We start from the raw sequence: 25,753 nt of genomic DNA, 5'->3' as shown, positions 1-25,753 counted from the left end.
TTTGCTTCTATAATAACTTAATAACTCAAAGGATTCTTCAAAAATTATCCAGGAAAAAAACATGGGAAACTTTTTGATTCCTTCTGGAGAACTAAATAATCTGTTCAAGTGCAAATGAATACGCCACATTCTTATGTATGTGTTTTGCAAGAAGGTGAATTAGTGGGTCTCCTTCTCCACATTTTATTCCGTTTTTCTAATTCTACCTGAGGATTCTTTTCAGATTCACGCGTTGGTCTTTCTTTATTTGGATTGTTGTCCACACTCTTACTAAAGAAATGTTTTAAAACCGCTTCTTTTATTTGGAAATTCTTGGTACAGCATGATACATTTTTTTAAATTAAATCAGAGAAAGAGAAAGCTTTTCCTGTTCATCACTCCTAATGCTTGAGCTCAGAACTGTCTGGCAGATGAAGCAGAATAAATAAAGAAAGAAATTGGAGCAATCCAGACCCCGTGGACAAGAGAATCACTTTACCTCAGGACACTGAGATAATTTATCTGGGTGGCTTAGAAAAAGTGCTAGATAAGACTGAAGTATGGAGAGGCTGAGCAAGTCCAGGCTCAGCCTCTGGATTATCAAGAAACAATTAAATCCAGCAACTGGCATCTGAATATGTTAATGTTGTAGGTTCTGACATGGAACCAGGAAAAGTGTATTTGTAAGGCAGAAAATACAGCAGAGATAAATGCAGTTCTATATATAATATATACATTTTATGTATCCAGCATCTTTGCCAAAATATGAATAACTTGCAAGCACACCGAAGTTGGAAAATGCCAGAGTAAAGGCTGCCTTTCCATGTTTATGCCCCAATGCAATCCTTAATTACGTGATTCCGGGCTGCTTTTTCTAATCCAAGTTTTTCTAATTTCAGCAAGTGTTTCAAGCATTTTGTAGACTTAATATTTTCTCTCTTAAATAAAGACTTCAGGGATATATTTCCCCAGGTTTTCAAAAAGGCATTTGAAAGTCACAATATTCCATCCCACTAACATCCTCACGGGTCATCAGCACATTGCAACCTTTATCTGTCATCGTAGAAGTCCTTGGGGCAGCTGTAACTGATGGCGTGATGAAGTCTGTGCAACAATGCACAAACAGTCCTCTGATGAGTGGCAGACAGGAGGACTGTAAGGTAAAGGAGCACCTGAGCAGAGCTTTAAATAAGCTATTTACTACTACTGCACTCTCTCCCCTGCTGTTTGTTAATGGCCCTATTGGGCAACCAATATATCTTGCTTAGATGGGGGTCACATGAACTTCACTGACCTGATTCTGTGCTGCCTTGTGCTATATGCATGGTCATTTCTACTCAAGCAAACTAAATTTAAGATGCTCATTTCAAATTTGCTAATATTTACAAACCACTTTGTTTATGCAGCTGTGATGTGTAGCACAGAATGCATGCAAACAGCATGCAAACCCAGGTGCATCCAGAGAGGGTTATACTTTAAAGTGATTTTTTTCACCACAGTTATAAACCAGAGTAGCCACATTGACAGCACAGAAGTTGGACCCAGTCTGCTAAATCATCATTCCTTACCTCCTTCTTTCAGTTGCGAAGTGAAGAATTTTAGTCAGAAGTGTTAATGTGCTACGTTTGTTTCCTAAAATCTGTTCATGTGTTCAAGCATTTTGTCTTTCTGTGTGCAACAGGAGTGCTCCCAAACTAATATTTACCCCTCCTGCACTGAAAAGGTTGGAAACCACAGGTCCTGAATTGTCACCGAAGCAGAGCTTTCAGGATTCAGGAGCCTATAGAAGATGCCCTGCCCATGGATAGTGAGACAAAGCATGAGAGAGTTAAGTACTTGCACTATATTATTTTTTAGTTTATTAATTAAAGTCAGGATTATGCACCTGGTACTGAAACTGCAAATTGGAAGTTCTCTCTAAGATCTGGAAACATCAATGGGCTGGCTTCCATAAATAATACTGGAAGTTAAACAGTGGTTTCACAGTGTCTAGATCATAGTATAAATAAGAAAGCAGAAAAATCCAGGAAATCCTTAGTTAACAAATGTTTTGTTTTAAAAATGATATGCTTTTCTTGAGCTCTGAGAACCAGTTTCTCAGTAGACAATGACTCGCTCAGGGTGTTTGGACACAGGGAAGCACAGTTCGTTCCCAGGCTTTTCAGGGTCAGCCCAAGAGCTCGCAGACCTGGCAAAAGGTAAGAAACCTAAGAAATTCTCTGTTAACAAGAGACCGAGCTTGTATCAAAAACCATAAAATGCCACATGCTGATACCAAACATTACAACATTTGGCAGCTTTAGGAGATTGGATTAGTGTGGTATTTTGAACTGAATAATCCCAGAGCATGTTCTAGGCATGCTGGGCCAAATTCAGCCAGGACGCAACCATATCAATTTTAGTGTATCTGCGCCCACAATGACTTGGTCTTTTTTTTTTGTGACCAAAATGCAACACTGAGGTATGAACTGATGTCTTAGTGAAATTATCACCATAATTTTAAAAGCCAGTTATTTCAGCTAAAAACAGCTACTATTTCAGATAACAGAGTTTCTGCTGTTTTCATTGTTGGCTTCTAGAGTAAACTGAGTTGCTCTGAAGCAACAGGGAGGTAAATGGGAGAAACTATGAGAAAGTTTTTTTCACATAGAGAGTATGCTGATAATGCTGGTGCTACGTCTCTGTTATCCTCAGTCCACCCCATTCTAAATTCAGGTCCTGTTTAGGTCACAAGCTTTCCCATTCTGTCCAAAGCATCGTCTCTGTCTGGTATTTATGACATAGTCCAGTGGACTGAATGACCTGTGAGTGGGCCAAATGCCAGAGGAAAACATGCTCAGGCTGGAGGCGGCCAAAAAATGGCTGGAGAGTCGCTGGGAAGCTGTGAGGGCTTTTGTCCCATTTTTGTTTTGTTTGTTTCTTTTTGTATCTATGTGAATTTTGAAAACCAGAAACTCTAGTCAGGAAAATACACAATTTGGCTATGTGCAGGTTTCTATATTCTGGTCAGCCCATTCCATAGGATGTTATCATATGATTTGTTTACTATTTTATTCTCTCCATGGGAAAAAAAAAAAGTATTGGCTTGTTGTTCAGTGTTTAGGTTTATTATTTCAATGTTTGCATTACATACACCAGTAATGGTGGCTTGCTTTGGACTGAAAGGTAACCCTGGCTCCCAAGCAAGTTCAGGAAACCTGGCGCTTGTACAGAGCTGACATAAAAGCGTGGCAGTGGGTAACCATCCCATATCAAAAGGAGGGGTTTTCCTTATCCTGTCTCAGAGCAGTAGCGAGGCATTTCAGCAGCCATTACAATAATTTCTGTATCTCGGGTGGCTCAGAGTTGCTGTAGCAACCTTTTGCTAGATAGGAATTTGGCTGGTGAAACCCCACTGGAATCTGCCCCCACTCTTGACTAACCTCTCACATCACCCGTCTCAACTGCCAGCGAGAAACTCCAGCTGTGAGTCAGGCAGGGTGAGGGACCTCTTTCCACAGGTTCCTCACATGCCTGTCCCCTAATTACCGGGATCAGAAGCTTTTTGGCAATTTTCCGTAGACACTGAGCTCAGCCTGAACCCAAATTGTAAAATGGCCATACTAAATTCTGTGTCCTCAAACAAGCCCTTATTCATGCGCTTGCAGATACAGAAACTGAACATGCAAAAGCAGGGAGTGCAGTTTTAGAGACCAGTGTGGGAAGTTTGACTGGGAGGCAACAGTAGTTCTGGTGACACAAAAGAAGTATTGTGAAGTCACTGAGGGGATCAGGCAGATGGGAACAGACTTGAGTAGGAAGGAATACAGACAAGGTCCCCAAAGCCTGTTACTTAGATTTGGATAAAAAATGAAGTGTGAAGTTGGTCAGAGCATGAGGGGATGCATCACTGCTAAACCAATTCCTTCAAAAGTGTGAAGAAGTAATGAAAGACAGTTTTTTGGCCTTCCAAGCTGCTACGTGGTTCAGAGTAATATTTGGGAGATTTTATTTATAGATAATATTGCCCAGTGGTTGCTTACAGAGAGTAAATAGTAATTTTGGACTCTTGGAGTTTATTTCTAATTCTACAGGTGATCGGCTTAGTCAAATCACAGGACCCTATATGCAATACCTAGACAACAGCAAGTAGCATGATAATTAAAACAAGACTTGGACATAAGACACAGTTCAACAGGGCACTTTCTCATCCCCAACATCTGGTACTTCTGCCAAAAGGTGCAGCTGTGCTCCTACTTACACACCTTCATGCTGCTTTCAGTCCCTTTATTTTCCACCATTTTATGGGTACAGGCAGTTGGAAGTTACTTAGCAAAAACAACAGCTTCAAAAAAAAGGCAGTGTTCTGTGCTGAGGCCCACAAGCAATTTTACCAGTGCATCTGACAGACATGTTAGTCACAGTGAACTGAATGCTTAACGAGGCAGTCTGATTTCTTTTTTTGGTATTACTCTAAGGTGAACAGCTCTGTGACGTGCCTTGCAATTCTGCTGCATGGAGAGCTGGTGCTCATGCAACCAAGGGCAGGCAGGAGAGGGGAACCAACTGCAGTGCCATGAGCCCAGTCTGTGAGATCTCAGATAGCCAGCTACAGGCATGTCTTGGAAGGGCCCACTTAAGCAGGCACGCTTAGAGCACAGCTGTCAGATAAGACTGGATCCTCCTATGAAGGAAGGTATGCTGCCTTCTGTTGTAACTGTTGGAGGAGAAGGAGGTGGCATAAGTATTGTTTTCCCTTTATGTAACATGACTATTGCTTTGGAATCAGTACACATAAGGCCAATTCTTTCCCTGCTCCCAGTTCTTGTGCTCAGGCCTCTTTGATATTTCCTTAACAGCCTGTTAAGGAGCAGGTACCAAAATCAGTGGTGGTTTCAGTGAGAACTAGATGGCTGAGAAGCCAGTTGCATTCATTTTTGCCAACTGTGTTGCAGGACAGCTGCTTGCTGCTTCTGGCAAGCAGACAGCTAGGGAACTTTAATTTAAAATTGCCCAACACGGATGACCAAACTGGAATCACCCTGAGAGTTAGAGGTGCACCAGCTTGATAAGTGGATTATGCATCTATCAGGTAAATAAGCCAGTTTCAATATGCAAGATTCAACTATTGCAGAGATTCTCTTAGGCTGTCCAGACAGGTCAGTAAATACAACAAACTGGTAAAAAAAAAAAACTTACATTTTGATTTGTGCATGTAATGATTTTTTTTTCACTTCAAAACGAATTCCAGAAGAATACAAACAAATACAGTTCAGTACAGTCTGAAACACTTTTAAATTCTGGAAGAAAAAAAAAATAAGAGCCCTACTGACGGGTTTCTTGGGCTGCAGGCAGATGTTAGGCCTCAGAAAGTGGGCCCATGTATGGTTATAGTCACTTAATGTGTCACTGATTGGCAGGAGGAAGGGTGAGTGGGCTGACTGATCTCTGTGCAATGGACCATTGCCCTAGTTAGACTTATTCTGAATACTCAACATTATGGGGCATTTCACATAATTGGGTTTCCAGCCTTGGCTCTGTTTCAGGAGTGGGGGCTAAGTTTTTAGTGTGTATTTTTAAAAAGAGCATCCCGTTCTTAGGAATCTATTCCCAGCTAAAGCACACAAGCTCTGGAAAGGTCAGAGAGAGGCATCTCTAGCTTTGATAAATAAACAAATCTCTTCTCTGTGGCTGGGATGTTGTATTAATAGCAGTAGATTTGGTTTCGCATTGTGGAGCTCCTCCTGTTTCATTGCTATTGAAGATAAGAGAACACAAAATGTTCTGTCACTCTCCCCATGAGAAAAATTGCCAACAGGCAGAGGCTGTTATGTTTTAAGATATCACCGAGGCAAAGACTTGGAGAAAGCAAAGACTCAGGTTTATATTCAGTAACTACTGGATACCACAGCTGGCACATCAGTGACTCAACATTATTTAATGCCTTACGTGAAAGTTTTGCAAGACAAAATCACCGTAGTAGAAATAACCTGGAAATAAGGGTTGAGCCTTGGGCAGATGGAAGCATGGATTTTACATTTTCACTTGTTTCTTAGCAATTCAGTTGCAGCAAAAAGTAACAGCTCTTTTCTGCTTCTTAACCTGTTCACCATTCTGATGCAATCTGTTTCACTCTAGTTTGCAATCTGCAGTTATTCAGACCCTCATGACAGTATCCTCAGACTGCAGAAGTTTCTCCAAGAGACTTATTGTGAAATTCTAATTTGACAGCAAGAGTGTGTGAAGTAAATTAGCTGAGCTATACCTTACGGCTTCTCTACACACATTATTTATGAATAATCAATTCTAAAATTCCTCATGTGGAATGCTTTAGTTTGGAATGTGCACGTCTGAGTGCCAGGCAGATTTAGCTTATGGTGGTAGATGAGAAGCATGACGGGAAGGAATGTAGGATTTATCCTTAATTAGCTATTATACATGGCACATCCAATTCCCACCCAGCAGCCTACTGCGTTAGCTAATACATGCTTAAAGCATACCTCTTGTCCTTAGTGCCACCTTTTCTCCAGACCAGGCGCCAGCCCAGACAGGAGACAGCCTTCTTTTCTGCAAACAAGCATCTTCTGTTGGGGAGCAGATTGCTGGATATAAGTAAAAATAAACACCAACTGAATCAGATAATTCTCCGAGCGGTTGTTTTCCTTGTCCTCGAAATGTCACCAGTTCCAGATTTATTTCCTTCCCTGATTCTCAGGTAGAGAATCTGTTCGGAGGGAGTTCTTCCTGCAGGCAGTAGGCATTTGGTGAAACTACACCTCTACACAGGAGACATAAACCAGCCAAATGACTCAACTGGAAAAAAAAAAGAAAAAAAAAAGAAGAGTTATCTGCAGTGAGATCTTTTCCTTGTGGGATATTTAGACTGTAAGAAAACAAAAATATTGGTGAAGGCAAAGACACACAAATCACTGAAACTGTCTTCTCCCCAGTGGCAGTGTGAGCCACCTAGAATTTAATTTTCAGAAGTGCAGCCTGCTTGGGCCCTGAGGTTCCTGTCCCTTTTTTTTGTCTTTCATGGGAAGAGGAGTCTCAGCGTGAGTTCAGATGTTACAAACATGTCAGTGTTTATAAGGGAAGGTCACTTCCCATCTGCAAAACTTGTTGCGTTACACAAGAAAAATGATTACTCATTTCTTCTAGATCAGAACGTATGTGGGTTACCCTAACAAATGCCTGAGGAATTCTGGGCGGAGGCAATGGACATAGAACAGCTACAGATGACTTTAAAATGATTATAAATGTTCAGAGAAAGTAACAGTTTTTGTAGTTTGGAGTAAAAAAATGTTAATTGTTCCATATTGTGGCTTCCTTGCCGATAGAGAACAAACCCGAATTTAATTCTGCCATCACAGGAATTTTGGCTGAGTTAAATGTGAGAAAGGATTTCAATTCTGAGCATGAAATTTCTTTATACTGTGATTTTGGATATAACATATGCCACAGAAATGAGGAAAAAAACCCCTGCTGTTAGCGTGAGGGCCTTCTGATAGTTCTGAAGGATCCTGTGCATCTCAGATTGAACACAGATAGGTTTTGAAAGGTGTGAGTTTTATTTGTACCTGGAATCGATAAGGCTTTATTTTTCAAGGGGATTTAATGGTCATCAGAGCTGTGCTGTTAATCAGATAATCCAAATCAAAGTCAAATTGTTGCACTTAACATTTTAAATTTAATTACATCATCAGCAAGTGGATTTGAAATACCTATTTTTGTTCTCATATATGTTGTTAAGAAAATTTAAAGCCATATGTAACTCACCACATTTATGTGCTGACCACTGGAAAAGAAATGCTAGAAACACAGAGTACTGATTTGAATTACTCCAAGAGTATCATGTTCTTAGAATGGCCCTTGGAGAACAGACCCCAAGGATCAAATAAAAGGTACTAGATGTATTATTAGACATAGTATTATTAGAGTGCCTTTCTTAAAAGCTATTAGACATCAAATACTTAATACATGAGAATAATACAGACATTTATTATTTTACAACTCCAATATTGATCCAGTTGTTAGTCTTTCTAAATATTGAATTATGTAAATAATATTCTTGCAGCTTAACTTTTATGTACTGATTTTGGCAATTGAAGACTGATATTACAGACTTCAATCTATTTGAACAGCACCTGCAAGCTGTGGGGGCACCAAATAGACCCCTGGTATGTAAGCAATAATGTAATTGTTCTGCTTGACAAGGTCATAATATGATTTGTGATTCCATATTCACAGGTTAGGACAATTCCAAGAGGACAGATATTCAACATCATAATTTTAGTATTGCACGTCTTCTTAAAATTTCTCTTTCAAGAATGAAGCCAGGTCTCTGAGTTGCAGCTGGAGAATGAGGGCAGCTGAGGCCACTCCAAATCTCAGGAGATCAGTAGTGTCACAGCTGATGATCTAATTACAGATTATTTGGGTCAGACTCTGTTCTCCTAGGTGTGACTTGGGTGACTTAAAAAAGGTTAATTCATTCATTTTGTAGGGGTTATAGCATAAATGAATTATAACTGTTATCCTGTTACTCATTATAGAAGTCCAATATTTCCTATAAGCAGATGTTCTGATTTTATAACATCTTTTGCAAATGACTAAACATATCTTAAAGACATCACGTGAATTGTCAGCAATTACGTTGTTATTACATTGGTATTAGTTACATCCATTTTGAAGGAAGCTCAGAAGGAAAGCGTCGACTCAGAAAACTGCTGTTAACAAATGCTTCCTTTGCACTGTGCATCTGTTGACTTTGTGAAGGTGTGTATGAAAAACAGGCTGTCATAATGCCTGTCATTCACTTGGTCATACATTAAGCTGACCACGTCACTGATACACGAGGAGGCAGGGTTTGCTACGTGTTGAAAAATTATGTCCCTAAAGAGATTGAAAAATACTGGCTAATTGAATTACAGAATGTCTCATAACTGCATTCACACGCTTTGGAATTTTCCACATTTCTTGCATATCTGTCTTTAGACTATCTTGAGGTAATCACTGAATTACATCGAGGACAACAGAAACTGCCATCACAGTGCAGTCCTACGATCTCTTTGGCAGTGAAGGCAGTTTGGGAAGCTCCAGCCCCCCCCCCACAGGGCGGCAGATCGGGTGGCCGGCGGGTGTGGACCCTTTCAGTTTTGCTCTTACAGCTGTTTGTGGCTATAAGCTGAATAACTGAGTTAATAATCATCTTTTACCATGAGACTGGTACAGCCTGACCGTGCATTCCCACAAACAGTGCTAGAGAATGTTTTCACAGTAATTTCAAACTGAATTAGACAGAAGTACTGCACAGAAGAGCAGTCCCACCTCTTTCAGGCTACCAGTCGTTTTTTTCCTAACTATTCAGTAATGTGCATTGCTGTGTTCTGGTCAAATCTACCAAAGAATATACAAACATAACTATTAAAGTCATCTGGAACAGAATTCTCCCGACTACAAAGCTTTCTGTTTGGGCAGGATGGGGTTTCTTTACTGTTGTTTTGTTCCATGGGCACAATGGATGGCAGTGAGTGTGTTCTGCCCGTAACGCAGCTTCTCTCATGTTCTTTAACTAATCCCACTCATCTTAATGGAGACCTTTCTCATTCATTGACAACACCTGAAGTAATAATTAATCTTTAAAAAAATACAAACAGCATGAGCCTGCATACAGTACCTTGCAGGTATCTTTATGAACTTCTGTTTCCACGATGAGAGGCTGCAAACAATCTTCAAAAAAAGGGTTACAGATTGGTTTGGTTCTCCAAAACACTTATTTTTCATGCTGGAAAATAACATCTTGTAAATGGAATGTGCTTTCTGATATCTCTGCTTCTGACATACAGGCTGGGAGATACCACTGCTGGCTCTGTGTAATGGTGGGGTGTGTGTCTGCACGGTGCATGTGTGTCCAGTTCTTCTTTTGAAATCTCATTGTGTGAAGCTTGGTTTACTATGTGCCTTGTAGAAGCTAACTGTAATGCATGTAATAGTATTTTCCAAGTAAGACTTTCCTTAAACAGCCAATTTCTCACTACTGTTTTATTGGAGGAGTCCTGTTGTTGAAGTTCTGTCCTAAGCTCTGCACTGTCTTTACAACGCACTGCAGTTGAAGAAGCTCTCTCTGATTTTTGCTGACCTTCTTTTAGTTTCCAGGTGCCAATTATTGCTGGATTCAATTTCCTGGAAACCCACGTTCTCAGAGTATTCAGGGAGCAACCGCAGTGTGTGCAGTGAGAGGGCAGGCTTAACCCATGCTTACTTACTGGGTGCTTTATCTCTGTCCAGTAGTCACCCTCAACTTAATTAGCTAATGTTGTGTTTGGCTATTCAATATTTATGCATCGCTGAGACAATCACATTGCAACCCACTCTATTTGTTGAAAGCCTTTCATAAAAACCCTCTGTACCCATATGGCTTGTTCCAAAGATAAACTGCATCAGCTCTGTGTATTTGCAGGTAAAGTTTGGCTCTGATGGAGCTGCTGTATCAAAGCAATATGCCCTTATTATTAATGACTCCAGCATCCACGCCTTTCCTTGGACAATATAATGCTGCACTGAACCTGCTGTGAAGAGTTCATCTGATTCGAAGGGAATCACACAGTAACAAGGTGAGTATCTAGGAAGTAAGGAGAACATTTCCATCAAAGCTATGTGGGCTGTTCCGTTTTGTTTGATTGAAGCATTCTTTTTCCAGAAAGTGTAAGTTGTATTTGGAATGTGTAAACGTTCAGCTTTTTCTTCTGTGAAAACTATGAATTTTCAGGTCTCTTCAAGAATGATAGGAACGTTTCTTTTGTGTTGTTGACACAACTGAATATTTTTCACGGGGAAAACATGTTTCTATTCCCCTCTAGTTTACACTTGTATCAACAAAAGTTCAATTTTTAAAGCCAAATTTATCAGAATAAATGGGATCTATCACAATTGACTGGGTTATTCATTAACTGAGGTGACCCTGGATTTGATCTCACCTATGAAAGCAAAATGTAGTGCTCCAGTGCTAAATCCACTGCCTGTGTATTGAGATCTACTTCCAACTGGTTCCAGCACGGAGGTACACTGAGGAGTACCCCAAACAAGCAGGAGCAGCAGCTTTGACCATGGCTGGCCGAAGCACTGAACCAGGTGCCCAAACTCTCTTGTTCCTTGCCATGTTTTAAGCCAGACAGCTTTTCTCATGTGCTTTCACAGTCACATCTCTTTGCGTTTTTGATTGCAACACTGAATATTAAAAATCTCTTCATTTCCTTCAGATGTTTGAGGAAAGTTTCCTGTTTTTTTCTGCTGTTTGTATGATTAATGTTTCAGCTGCGGTACAAAGTAGAGACATGTAAGAGGCTGAATGTTAACTGGACCCACACAGATAAGTTGCCCTAAACTGCTGTCTATCCTTTATAATGAAGAGATGCAATCTTTGTTGTATGCACACACATCGTGTTTCTCCTGTGATATTTCTCTCTGTGATTGTAAAAAGATCTCTGGGTAACAAAACATCTCCTATTCAGTCTGACTGACTCCATTAAGTACAGCAAAGGGAGGCGTGATACTTCTTACGTTTTCAAATTCCATGTTAAAATTTAATTAAAAACTCCTTCAGAAAAATGACTTCACATTTGTATCATATTTGTTTATCTGTGACTCTTCTGACCTTTCCTTCACACATTGCAAATGTACTGTTCTTTTTCTTCTGAATTACCTTTTAGGGAATGGCAGAGATCAGATGAGGATACCCAAAGCTGGGACACTGTCTGCTGTGCTGGTAAACATCAATCCAGGATGAAGTCTGGGCTGTCTGAACAGCAACAGTCAGGGCAAAACCCGGCATCTCTCTCAGACAGCATCAGGTGGGGGACCCTGGCTGTACCCTTAGGCCAAAGCCCAGGGATGGCCCAAGCATTCCATTTCATTCTGCGCCGTGGTTTGTTCATCTAGAAAGTAAAAATAATAGCAGCAGCTTGTTTATCTGTCTGTGTGGTCAACACATTTTACTAAGCATTGTTTATAAATTGAGATTCTCATGAAAATTGCTGCACCAAATAGCTTATTTTAATTTGATTTCTGCACACGATATGCTAATATATACAGTCATACATACATGCTGATTCCCAGGATCTATTCACAGTTGCTTCCCTTCAGCTGCCCACAGCTACTGTACATGACAATGCCATAAAATCAGGCACTGCATGTTCTAGATTTAACACGTGAGCCATCAGGATACCGAGTGTAAAACACAACTAGAAGTATTGATTTTGGAGCACAATCAAACGTATTTAAACAATATGCTCTTAAGTGGCACACTTACATCTGCATTTGCATATACCACTATTATCAAACAGACCACAGCGGCATGTCTAGATTTAGTTTCTGTTCATCCTTTGCATTTGCCCATTAGATACCACAGGACAAAGATATTAGACAGTAAACATTAAACAGAAAATAGGACTATACAGGATAAAGGACAAGAATACTGAACTCTGTCAATTGTTTCTATTCACAGCATTACAATCACAACAAACTATTTCATTTTGTTACAGACTGCAGTATGCCTGTGACAGACAGCAGTACAAATGAATTAAAATATATCGATTGTAAAGAAAATTAAATGCAAACTATTTAAAACGCAATTGATTGGATGTAATGAAACTCTGCAGACACAATTGCAGAGCTGGCAAACCTAAATCCAAAGAAAACCATCCCCCCTCTCTAGAAGTGCAGAGGACCTGGCTCCTAACCTTGGATTTAAACTTGAAGCTTGACAAACAATATTTCTCCTGCCATCCAGACAGGTGGCAGCCCCACCGCAGCGCATTCACCAGCATTACCACTCTCCTCATTTAGACTTTACATCAAGTCTGTGTGAGCTCTGGCTTGAAATCAGATTCTTGATGTCTATAAGCAAAGACAGAGGCCAAAGCTTATTTGTTAACACTCGCTATAAAGAAAGAAAGGCATTACATAAAGGAGCACAGTTCGTTTAGATTGCACAATGTTTCCCAGGGACATGTGATACACTGGAGCACTATTTATATGTATGTTTGAACGTAACTGTGGATTACCTAAAACAGTTCTTATCCTCAACGGATTGACACTGCTAACAAGGTACAGAAAAACAGTTTTACAATAGCAGAAAGTAACAACACTGTTCTGTTTGTGGGCACACAAAGGGATTGAAGAGTATAATTTTACTCTCTTAGACCAAATGAAGTCCTAAATTGGAAAAGCAGCTCCATCCAAGGTCGTCTCTGTTGCTTCCAAAAATATCTTGAAACAAACGCAAGAGGGGCACTTTGTTGGGTGTTATCTCGACATATATAGTTTCAATCAAATTCTTCAAGAAGTGTCAGAATAAAAGTCGAACATTTGTTTGACGCTGCCGAGCCCCTGGGAAGTGAATCCCTTCAAAGGTTGGAAATAACTTTGAATACAGCATTCAGAATTACGGGTTGTCGGGGTTTTTTTGTTTGTTTGTCACGCTTTAAAAAAAGCCATATATATTTAGGATGGAATTGTAAACACTTTTTAGAAACTTCATAAAACGATGGTATAATTCTTTCCGCTGCACGAGGCAAAGTGTTACAAGGCTGTGTTAATGATCTCAGGAAAATATTTATAGTGCTTTTTCCAGCGTAAGAGTTCTCTCTTCCCCTCTCATTACATTTTATGATCAACCTTCATTTCACTCAATTACATCAACAATCAGGAAGAACCTTCAGTATCCACAGATTTTAAAGTGATGCATTTCACATGCAAATGTTTGAAGTACAGTGTGGTAAATGCAAAACACGAAAGGAATAGCAAGCAATAACGACCCATGGTGAAGCACAGCATGCTCCAGCTCTTCACTGAAAGCATGCAGGTTGTACTCTTGTTTTCAGCTGCAAAGTTATTTTCCTTAAGGAGATTTGAGATGGCGATGTCAGCACCCACGAAATAACAAACGCTCCGTGTTCCTTACTAACCTCTGAACGTGAAGCACATCTCCCAGTGTTCCCTGACTCACTCCTGCAGATACCTGAGCAGTCTCATCAGCCTACATAGAATGGAAATGAAGCAGAGAAATCCTTTAGGACAGAAGATGCGGTGCAAATGTAAAGCATCAGTGAAACAGGCTGTCTGTGGGTGACTTTCAGTGTTCTGATACAGTTCTGTTTTCTTTAAAATATGCTCTGAAAACACGGCAAGCTTCAAAACATAGAATAAGGGAGATGGGTACAGCATTTTATAAATACTCTAAAAGAATTCCAGGTTTCTGAATGTTGCAGTCCACAGGATGCTGCCTTGGAGAAACACATCATCGAGATGGTTGAGATGCAAATGCAACATTTCCACACGATGCATAATTTTTAGATATTCAACTGATAGGGTTCCAAATTAAAAAAATCACTTTGTGCTTTTGGTAATTTGTCATTAATGGCTCTGAGATTGATGTGCTGACTCCAGAGAAATGCCCAAGCTTTAGCTTATTTGCCAGAAGGTACCATAACAGTGTCAACCAACTAAACTGCATCCTTCACGTCGTACAGCCCTTAAAGTTTTGACTGGTATTCCAAAAAACAGGAATCCTTTTATAAAATTGCATTCAAAATTTTAATTGCAGAAAACCTGAACCGAGATTTTTTTTCAGTATGAAACAGCTGTAAAATTGATCAGGAAGATATGATGAGATTAAGTCCTCTATTATTTCCCTGAAGTGGTCACTGTTTGTATAAGATGCATACCTTTATTCTTTTTTTGTTGTTTCCTAAGTTGCCAGGCATATTTTCTATTCCATTCCAGGGGAAAGAAGCAGGAATAAGGAGAATGAGGAAGAAGCAGGACAAAGAATTTACCTCTGAAAAGGAGTCAGGTCCCATTTTCCATGCTCCTACCAACTTCATTTTTTCTGGTATTAGCAAAATGTGCGGCATTTGGCTTTCTCCTGTTTCAAAAGTTAACCTAATGAAGCACCTACTGGAATAAAATTGAGAAGCTTAAAAATGAAATGTCATTCTGTAATGATAGAGAGGGCTGAAGCAGAGCAATAACGTCGGCTTTTGTAGAAGCACCTGCAGGAAAAGAACTCCAGCTCCTGGCAGTTAGCAAATGCCGGCGGCGTGTCCTGATTTGCAGAAATGCACTTGTCTGAAAATGATGTGGAATGGAGATATGATAAAAAGGTTAAAATACACTTCTTATCCTTCTAACAAATGTAAATAATGTTGTTAAATACAAGGTAATGTGTGATGTGATATATTAAATGTTATAAATACTCCAACACGAGATTGAGCAAGGCAGCCTCTCACTGATGTCTAATAAAAACCAAAGCGTAGTGGATTTTGGTAGTGCTGAGAAGCACTCACACAAACACTTGATTCTTGTTGTAAATTAAATGCTTCTAATGGAACATTGATTTGCTTCGGGCAAAAGTTGTTAATTTTAAGATAATTATGGTTCTTCTTTTTCTCTCTGTCACACAAATCTGATCCTGGCCCTTTAATTTCCACTTGTTCCATCAGGAGGAAGAGCTAAATCCAGCAGACCTTATTTTGGCAAAACTCCCACTGAAGTCAGTGAGGGTTTTGTGAGTGTATGGACTGCAGGATTTGTCTCACAGTTCCTGCTGATTACTTGGAGTGTGATTGCTCCCCGCCTCAAGTACCACAGCTCCTCACTGAGTCTGACATTCCCACAGCACACGGCTGACAGCACTTCCCCACTGTAAATTGGGAGCATGAAAAGCAGTGTAATGCAATTGTGAAAAATACCCTTTTCACCCAGTGACCTTCAAAGAAACAGACTGCCTTGGGAGTTGAGACTGCCTCTGAAGAATCAACAGTACAGAAGCACTTGAGAATTTAAAGAACCTATTTTAAATTCATGCTGAAAATTTAAAGAACTCTTTAAGCAATCTGAAAATGGGTCAAATGACGACGGTTAGAAAACAACTCATCAATTGGGTGATGCCCATAAAGTTGATACCTTATGATAACCTTGTGATTCACGTGGAGTTTCCTCGCTGCAACACTGTTGTGTCCCTGCAAATTTGAATTGTTTCCATTGCAGGTTACGATAGAGAAAGGCAGCCGAAGAGTTAACAGCATCCCATCAGCAAAAACCTACTGCTACAAAAGGTAACGTAGAGCAAATGTTGAGAATGAGCTCTTTGTCTTTTTCACTTACATCTGAGCAAATGCAGCACCAACGAGAGAAAGCAGACCTGCGTGCATCCATGTGGTCCTCATCCCTGAGCAAGGTGATGGAGCGAGTTTCCCACACTGCGCTGTCAGCGTGTTACGGCCTTTCTCCCAAGGTGACACCTTTGGATAACAGCACTCAGTCTCTGCTGTCTTCCAGTCATGTTTGCCTGCCTTCTTGTGGAAGCTGACTCCAGGCTCACCAGACGCTGCCAGAGTGGTGATTTAGGAATTCAGAGCGCTCCTGCCAAATGGCTCTGCTTCCATCTCTTGCTGAGGACAGCGGCCAGGTAGCTCACGGTGAGCTTGGAGTCACTGTTGATCCGGGCCAGACATGAAATAGTGATGTAAAGAGAAAAAGCTCTCCGCTTCCAGCTCCTGAACCAGCAAGTCATTTTGGAGAACAGTGCTTGTGTTGCTTGTTGGCTACTTCATTCATTCTTATTGATCAGAAAATGCCCATCGTAAGCACGTTGTCTAAGCTCTGAACTGTTGTTAAACACTCTTGCTGTATTGTATTTTGTAACAGAGATCAATATCATGCCTGTAAAATAGCCTTATCAAGAAAGCTCTGGAAATCTGTATATTTAAACACAGTAAAATACAGTAGCAGGACTTCTATGTTTGTTGGCAACTATACTACAAAAGTCATAATACCTGTGTGTGAGTAAAGGTGTACAAATAAGTATTCCCAGATCCGGGTCACTTAAAGTATAGGAACACTTACTTTCTGTAGTTCATATGGAAGCTACATGGTGGTATAAATAATCCCATATTCAGATGATAAAATGGCTCTGTATGTAACACAGTAGACATACTGCTCTCTCGAGCCCATTTCTGATGTCTATAACTATTTCATCTCCTAGGCCCATGTGGAGCTTTCCTGTGGCTCCAGGGACAGTTGGTGTTAATAGGAGTAAATAACGCAAAGCTGCACAATGCCACTGGAAAACCTTCTCATCCAGTTCTGGATAAAGATGAGGAGAACCCTTGTGAAGCAAAGTCATCAGTCGCTGGTGAGGGACTGCTCCGATCAGCGTTCCAACGGGAGGAAATTTGGTAAGTGCAGAGAGCCCACATTTAGCTATGCCCATTTTTTTTATTTGGGCCTTTGCCAAGAGAGGGCAGCTATTTTTCCATATAGTATGTTTAATCTTATTGACTAGCTAGCTTACAGTAATAAAGTTATATTACATAAATATATATATTAGGAATAAGCTTTTCCTTACAATTTAGGAAGTAAAACTGCAAAACTCAGTCGAAGATTTTTGAATGCTCCCTTCAACTCACAAACCACGTGGAAAAGCCGGTGAGCAGAAACCATTAAGGGGCATTTATTAAATGTCCACTTATATAAAAGTTAAAAATAGCATTTGAGTTTTTCCAATTTTCTTTTCATAACAGCCATTATGATTTTCTGCTTCATCTCAGAAAGTAATTTTGCTGCTGCTGTAGTGTATAATCTCTGTGCCCTTTCTCGGTGCTGTACAAATGACAGAGAGCTAATCAGATCAGAGCAACAATCACGTCATCATTGAGTAACCAGCAATAAACTGTTTTTACAAGGAAGAAAGATGAACTATTTTTAGGGTAACTGAACACAAGAACGGAAAATGGTTACACTCAGTCTTACTCGACATCATTGCTATGAATTTCAAAAGCATTGCTTTTCCCTGGGCAGCAGACTAACGGCTGCAATAAATCTTTGTATAAATGGCCTGGTCAAATAGGGTTTTTAGGGATTTGTTACAAAATGTTGAAGTATATGAGATGCCCCTTCTCCCTGTGCTGCTGCCTTTGAACCGGAGGCAGTCCTCCAGCTCTGATCACTGCGTAACCTAAACGCCCAGGGAAAAGGCTGCTGGTGGCAATGCAGCCCCTTCTCCACACTTCACTGCCAGTGTCCCACACAACATCCTTCCCTCCATGCTCACTGACAGTGTGCGTAGTGGAGAATGTGCTGCTTCTCCTCGTCCTGGGAAAGATCAACGTGCAGCTGTTGAGAAAAACTATCTTCAGCTATTCAGCAGTGTGGGAGGGCTTGTATGAGGATGTCCTGAGTATCTCTGGACACGCTCCTTAGGCGTACAGTGGGTTCAGAACCTTTTGGGGGCATCTGGAATAAATGTAATTCAATGACCCTAAGCTTTTCAAACCATTCTCCTGTGGCCCAGCCAGAAACTTGTCAGTAAGAATTTACTTTTATTACTTCTTAAACCTATGAAATATAGAAAATAACATTCAGTCAAAATGTAGTCATTGGATTTTATTCAAGCTTTGTTAGCAAATATACTTAATGTAAAGACAAACTAGGAATTATACAGTTACCAAACCCTCCTTTGACAGAGAAAATAGCAGATCTCTTAATTAGGTGTCAGAGAAGGCTAAATCATTTCTTGTGTCCAAATTACACCTGATTAAAAAAAAAAAAAAAAAAAAACTACTACTGAAAAAAATTCATTTTTATTTAGGCAGGAAAAATAAAAAAATTCAATAAGCCAAGAGGCTCCAGAAGAACAGCAGGAGCTCTCGTCACCCAGACTTATCTCTCTGCTTCTGGTCTTTTGATTGTGACAAAGAGGCGCTCATCAGAAATGATGAAGCGTGACGGAGAGTTTCAAGCCTCATCTGCATTCCTCTTACCCTGGGTTAGCTGCGGGTCTCGTGATGCAATTTTTACAGTTGCTTGTGGCCCACAGGTCAAAGCCTGAATATAAAGGAGCCGTGCATATCTGCTCTGCATACCCCACCATACGGAGGAAACACCGTGCCTTATTTACATTCACCAGTAGCCCTCCATCCCTGCTCTACGCCGCTCTTTGGCTGGCACAACCACTTTGGAACCATACTGCACAGGCAGAACAGCAATGTATCTTCAGTAGAGAAAGGTTTTAGTGGACCACAGTTAACACTTTCCCATAGACAGCTAAGAAAAATTAGAAAGAAGTATATGTTTCTATATGCAAGAAACATACAGTTGTTAAAACAACAAGAGATAATGGAACGATCTCAGAATCCAAGTAATTGTTCTCAGAACCAAGTCGTGACGCTAGTGCAATGAACTGTCTCCTGGAAGCACAATCACTTCAATTGAACCATGCAAAGAAAGTATGAGTAGGAGTGTGCAAGCAAGCTCTGTGCAGCTCAGAGTGAAAATGGCTCCATTCTTGCCAGTCACACTACATGAATAAAGACAATGGGGAAGGAGATGGCCGAGCCAAGAGGTCTACAATTATACAATATCAAGTACCAGACCTTGCAAAAATATAACCATAGTGATACGGAATAAGGAGCAGAGCAATTACATAAGTTTTCTGTGACCCTGGAAAAGGATTTGTTTTCCTTTGATCTCTCTGCAGATGCATGCCATTCCCAGACTTCTAAAACAAAGATTTATGATGAGGTTCACCCCAGCACAGATCTCATAACAGATCTTCCTGACTATGTTTTGTTGTCACTTAAACAATGGACGAACAACTTCAAGTTTAGGTGCACTTTATCCATCAGAAACAGATAATGTACATCAAATTTAAATAGAAATGATGAAAGCAACAAAGAGATTACCTTTGAGAAGCCAACCCACAGTCTTCTTACTTGATGTCAGTATAAAGAAGGAAGAGTTCATAGTACAAGCCTATCTTTACCTGCTTCCTGGATGACTTGACCAATAGCTGTTTGATTTTGTTGTTTCACAAAACATTCTCTCTTACATTCCATTAACTGCTCAAAATCCTGCCACATTTTAATTTGCTTCATATTGGGCCCATGACTTTCCCGTACAACCTTCTGCTTCTCTCGTAATTTCTGTTAAAAAACAAAAAATATTCCATTGCTGAAACAGGTTATGTCCAAAAATTGCTTACACAGGCAACGGAATGACAAAAGAATGGTAAGGAATGTTACAAGCTACTGAAATATTATTATTACATTTTGTTCAGGTTAGTAACACTCCTTGCAAGTGATAAATGAATCAGCAGTGGGAATTTAGGCGTCTGCTTTGCATGGACAAACAACTGCTCCAAAGTTTTAAAACCGTCTCGTATATTTGAGAAGTTATGCTAAAATCTGAGTTTACTTCCATACTGAGCTCTTCCAGTCTCAAGCAGCAGCCTGCAATGCGTTCATATGATCATCTTATAAACACCACATTAATGTTTTACAATGAAACTCGCTATTGATCATAATAGCAACAGCTCAGGCCTGTAAAAATCACTCACACTGACTCATAAAAAGGAAACCAATAAAAGAAAGATGTTAAGTGTGAATGGTACATCCGACCCCTTCTGTGCTGGTCTGAGCTTTGTGCAAGATTCAGAAGTGGACAACTGCTTTTGTTTAGCGCTGGTACAATGATGATCCCTTGGCCTTTAATAACAGCGATAAGGCTGACAGGCCCAAAATTTATTGTCATCAACAGGTTGCTTTATATACAACATCAAATTTGAGCTGGCACAGTTTGTCGTGTCCATGTTTCAGTTTCTTATCCAAATGGTTTACTGGGAATGTGCTGTCACGTTGAGCTGGTTGACTATCTTTTACAAGCGGCTCATGCTATACTCTGCAGGAAATCAAGCCCCGAAGAGCTAGCATGATCTCTTCTCAGGGTATTAATTACCATTGCCAGCAGTAATGGAATTTTCTTTGTAGGCTGCAATAGGCTTTTTATAAAGGACTGACCACAGCCTTCAATAGTAAGCTCCACAAAAATATGAATGCTGCAATTTTTTCATTTTTAAATCTTTTTTAAAGGTAAAAACCTCATTCTTACCTTCCCAAGGCTTTCTTGTTCAAGGATCATCCGTGTATACTGTTCTCTAAAGGAAATATATAACAATTTTATTATGAATTCTGTCGGTTTCTTTATAGTACGTCAGAATAATGATTAAAGCAAAAAAAAAAACTCTGAACGTATCAGGAGGCTCATAAATGAGGTAAGTCAGAAGAGGAAACCCAAAGAAACATTTCTGTCGTTAGACAACACATCCCACGACAGCAGGGATCAGATCACTCTGATTCTCTCAGGCGTGCAGTTGGCAGAGGCAATACTGGATAAGATCTCTTGCATTTCTGAAGCAGGCGTAATTATTGCTGCATCAAAGTTGAAGGCAACAGCAAGAAGTTTTAGATGCTCGTATTCTGAACTTCGCCAGGAGCCTACTTTCTACAAGCATCAAAGTTTACAAACACACAGCCCTTAAACGCTGCAAATGTAGCGTTAGAATGAGTGGGAAAACACAGGAATGAGAAAGAATAGTATTTCAAATCCAGTCTGCAAAGGAACCGCCGTGCGTCCCTCGCTTTCAGAAAGCAGCCGTCACATTTGGGTGCCTAAATATAGGTGCAGGAGCGTTAACTGTTGACATTCATTATAAAAAATCTTGGCTGTACACCTTTGTCTGCAACAGTGGCCGGATCGCTTTCTGACACAGGCAGACTCAAACTTGAAACCTGACAATATAAAATTACAAAGCACAGTTCGGACGCATTAAAACTTATTTCTAAAATGGACAAAAATCTCTTTCTTCACCAATTTACTTGAAAAAAAGTAAATGCTCATATTTTGAGTGTAATGGTACAGTTAGAAGTTCAGAGTTTGATTACGGAATATAAAATAACTCGGATCATATCAGGAACTTTTCAAATCGCTCAGAACAGAAGAACTTTGCATAGAGAAATTTTAACTCCCAAAAAGAAATATCAGCCTTCCTAAAATCAGAGCGTGAAGTTTGCTGGAGCGCAGTGAGGGGCAGCACAGAACCAACGCTTCTTATATTCCTTCCATTTCCATGAGGCCCTCCACAATTTTGACCAGAGCACTTGGGCTCCAGGCCACCTGGTCCTGCCTGCCATGCTCCCCACAGAATGGATGTGCAAGGAATGCAGCTGGATCATTTTATGATCTGTCACTCTTGGACAATTCCAGCCAGAACAAATCAGAGCAGTCTTGAGTGCTCCAAGCGCTGCGCAGACACAGCTGATCCCTAGCAATCCTCAAACTGGAGAGACAGAACAACACCGACTCTTATTTCCACTGGCACACAGCATATGTTCACACACATTTGGCCTTAAAAATATTTTTTTGTATAATAGAATTTTCAAAGTAATAAAATTAGATGTCTTTTGTAGTAAGCCTTTCTTTACTATTTATAATGATGACTGGAAAGAATGCAACTTGATAACTTCATTTAAAAAAAAATATTCTATTTTTAGAGAAGAAAATTAACTTTTCACATTCCTAAGATCTGACTCCACGGAACAGGGAGTTTATGTTCAAAAAAAGAGGGTTGGAATTAAGACATTTTTTGTTCAATACGTTGTTAGGAAAGTGCTGCTCTATTTATGGTTCATTTTCACTCCGTTTACATTCCAGCGCCTGCTGAAAAATACATTCACGTTCTAAAATGATGTCTAAAAACATGTTTGGGTTTTTTTAATCTTTTTTTTTTTTGGTGAAGATCCCTATACTGAGCTTTGTCGCAATTCATTTAAATGCAGCTGGTCTGCAACCTCTCACACAAGGTCAGAAATGTGTATAGTCACTGCGAGAGGGAGAATTTCTCTAGCTTCTGTGCCCACCATTAGCAAGCAAAGCAGGGACAGCAGAGAGAGTGGTAATGCTCGCTCACATTCTCCTCACCATACCTGGAATGACATAGCTGGACTCACCCTAAATTCCAGCACTTGCATTCAGAGGCTGTCTGTGTGAACACGGGCAGTGTGGATGTTCTTGTCACAAGTGTTTGAGCTGGAGCGTTTTTTGCTGAACATTTGTGAATAAACCGAGATCCTCCCCTTCCCCGCAGAGCCATAAAAGGACAGTGCCTGCTGTCTGACCCCTGTTTCCTCTCAGCTGCTTGCCCCGCTGCCTTTCATACTAATGAATATTCGCATCATCACTGAGCTTTCTCCTCACAACTACTTCTCTTTTGACACTTCTACTTGTTCCCTTGTTGCCCGTTTTTGTTAGAGAAATCTTTTTCAGTCCACTTCCCAGTGAAGAAATTGCCTCAGGTGATGCTGGATGATATCTGCCTATTTGGATGGGGCTCTGGGCAGCCTGACCTGGTGGGAGGTATATCCCCAGTAGAGGGGTTGGAACAAAACAACCCAAACAATCTTGGGATGCTATGCTGATTACCCACTGAGGATTGCTTCCCTAGTTGCCACCACTGCAACAGAACTGACCAGAAATTATTCTGAAACGCAGAGGCTTAACAGGACAACTTGGGAAATTAACTTCTACAATCTTCTTTGAGAAATGATAGAGAACTTTAGGCTTTCTTCTTGTGACATCTACTTAACAAATGGTCTGAAGCATTATAACAAAATGCAGAATTATTAGTCTAAGTTTTGTCTTTGCTGTGCTGTTCAGTCATGTTTTTGAACTGTTTTCTGAATGGAACAGTTTTGTGAGACATTTTGGCACGTTGTAACAAACAATATACATGAACCACAGTTCTAACGTGACAGCTTATACAGATCTCAAGTAGCAACCTGTCATGTCTCTGAAATACAAAGGCAGAAACCTAAGAAAAGGCCTCACAAAGATCAATACTGCTATGGATTTTGAAGTCCTTGCAATAGAGTCAACCACAGGAATGCTCACTGATGCAGGGGGTGAAACAGAGAGGTACAGGGCAGAGCTGATTCCCCCTCTGCAATGAACTAAAAATGGGATTCTCTAGAGACTCCTTCATACAGTAGTACCAGACAAAGACAAAGGGTCTTGAAAAATCTCTCACTTTGATGCAACTGTCCTGTCAATTAAATGAAGAATAAAGATGAAAATTACTGTTATGGCACAGAAACCACAAAAAGGAGCAAAGCAAAACCAGTTAGGGTGTGTATATGCAGTCCTCCATTTCTGGACTAGTGATGGTCCAGCTACTGCACCTGAAGGAACAGCAGATCGGCAAGGAGTTGCCAGAATCTGATGGCAGTGTGTGGTTGCTCTCTTCGAGAGGTGGAATATCTTCCACAAGCTGGAATCTCAGGGCAAACTTGGCAGAGGCATTATGGTAGAGCCATGCTTCCCGTGGGACCTAGCTGAAGCATGGCTTCTCTGACCTTGTGCCAACAGGAGCTGCAAGTTAAAGCCACTATCTGGGGCCTATAATCTCCAGCAGGAGGGGAAAATCTTCTGGTATGTCTGAGAGAACTCATAGGTTTACAGCAGCATATACTGGAATTCAAGATGCTTATTTTTAGATTATTATAGTGTTTCTAAATATATCAGGTGAACTCCTCCAGTTCAAATGCCAGTGAGAAAATTCCTAACTTCAATCTCAGATTCTGAATATCCTTCAGCTTAACACAAAAGGAACACACTAACGTGGTTACCGAATTGCCTTTCGTCTCTCCTGTGGATCTGAGGAGACATATATCTTCATTTCTTCTTTCACACGTTGCAGCTGTATTTCTAGATTCTGTAACGAAAGATAACAAATGTTTTAAGAAATACATAATTCCTATTTCATTTTGCAGAATGATTTAGTCCCTCCTGTGACCTTACTTTCTTCATGCAGTTCACATAGTGGTAGTTGCTTTCTTCCTGAGTGCTCTCCTCGAGAAGTCCCTTCACTTCCTGTAGTACAAGAATCAGATTTCAGTGGATGTTCTTACTGAAATCCATTCATGCTGCCATACAAACCATAAGAGTCCGTAACACAAAAAAGCATAACTCTGAGTTGTTCATTGCTTATGTGTTTTTAGAATTTTGGCTATTGAAGAACAGTCCTTCTGGAAGGTCTACTTCAAATAGGTTTGTCTGTGGAGTTCTTTATTTCACTTGGATTAAGCCATACAGAGGTACATTCAGTGCAGAGAAAGAGTACCTATACATCCACCTACACTTTGAGTGTACTCTGTTTTTAGTTTGAAATAAATTCCTTATGCTGGCAAGCCCTTGAAAAACCAAATCCAGACAAAGTTCATAGAAGACAATCCACAGATTCATATTTTATATGTGTTAATGCTGTTCCCACATCAGAATATTGAACTGGTTTAAGTACCTCCCTTCCCAAAAGTGCTGCAGTTCAAGCAATATGTCAGCTACATACAGGCAAGCTCCTAGATATATCTACATTGCTGTAATTACTTCTTTAAAAAAAGGTTTTATTTTTGTCCATAATTTTCAGGAATGTATGATGAGTCACATCTAATGAAAAATCCTTGCCATCAGTTTAGTGCACTAATTAGCCATTGGATTGGTTTTGCTAAATTAAAGAGTATGCTAAATGGACATGGAGATTTGTCTTGATAAATTAATCCTTAACATCTTATTGTGAAATTCTTTCCTAACAAATACTCGGGTCAGCAGGGTTTCTGGCAGATGCCTCCTCTTTTACTCCTGCTACTCAGTGCTGGACTTGAGCGGACGGTCTGATGGAGCACTGAGTTCATTGCTGCTGTTCAGAACAGGAAGCGCGTGGGACCGCAGTCAGTGCACAGCAGCTTCTGGCATGGTTTGCATAGCTGCGGATCACCACTGACTCACTGCCACCTGAAGTGAACCTAGAGCTGCCATATCCAGAGGGAAGGCAGGGGAAGTACTGAACCGTAGTGAGTAACACGTCGCACGGCACTTATTAACCTTGTGACCAAGCCACCATCTT

At 40.3% G+C, this 25,753-nt stretch overlaps 1 protein-coding gene across 6 annotated transcripts in view; it reads right to left on the bottom strand.

Annotated features, from left to right (window-relative positions):
- Positions 1-304: 304 nt before the first annotated feature.
- The window catches only part of IFT81 (intraflagellar transport 81), a 56,429-nt gene continuing 30,980 nt past the window's right edge, over positions 305-25,753 (bottom strand). The window contains exons 15-22 of one of the 6 annotated variants that reach the window (XR_006170547.1): positions 24,652-24,723; positions 24,480-24,565; positions 20,908-20,953; positions 14,796-19,943; positions 13,926-13,996; positions 12,699-12,855; positions 11,663-11,894; positions 305-6,771 (exon numbers count right to left, since the gene is read on the bottom strand). Coding sequence is in view for 1 of the 6 variants with exons in the window: in XM_042828744.1 (XP_042684678.1) it covers positions 19,761-19,943; positions 20,908-20,953; positions 24,480-24,565; positions 24,652-24,723 (387 nt within the window). In the remaining 5 variants the exon portion in view is untranslated. Of the gene's footprint in view, positions 6,772-11,662; positions 11,895-12,698; positions 12,856-13,135; positions 19,944-20,907; positions 20,954-24,479; positions 24,566-24,651; positions 24,724-25,753 lie in introns of those variants that run through there. The other 5 variants (XR_006170550.1, XR_006170549.1, XR_006170546.1 and 2 more) reach the window with 5 other exon arrangements.

Source organism: Centrocercus urophasianus, unplaced genomic scaffold, assembly GCF_019232065.1.
Source record: "Centrocercus urophasianus isolate 14NV4802_14NV808 unplaced genomic scaffold, USGS_Curo_1.0 seq_30, whole genome shotgun sequence".
Classification (NCBI taxonomy): domain Eukaryota; kingdom Metazoa; phylum Chordata; class Aves; order Galliformes; family Phasianidae; genus Centrocercus; species Centrocercus urophasianus.
This window is presented reverse-complemented; position numbering and strand designations above follow the sequence as displayed.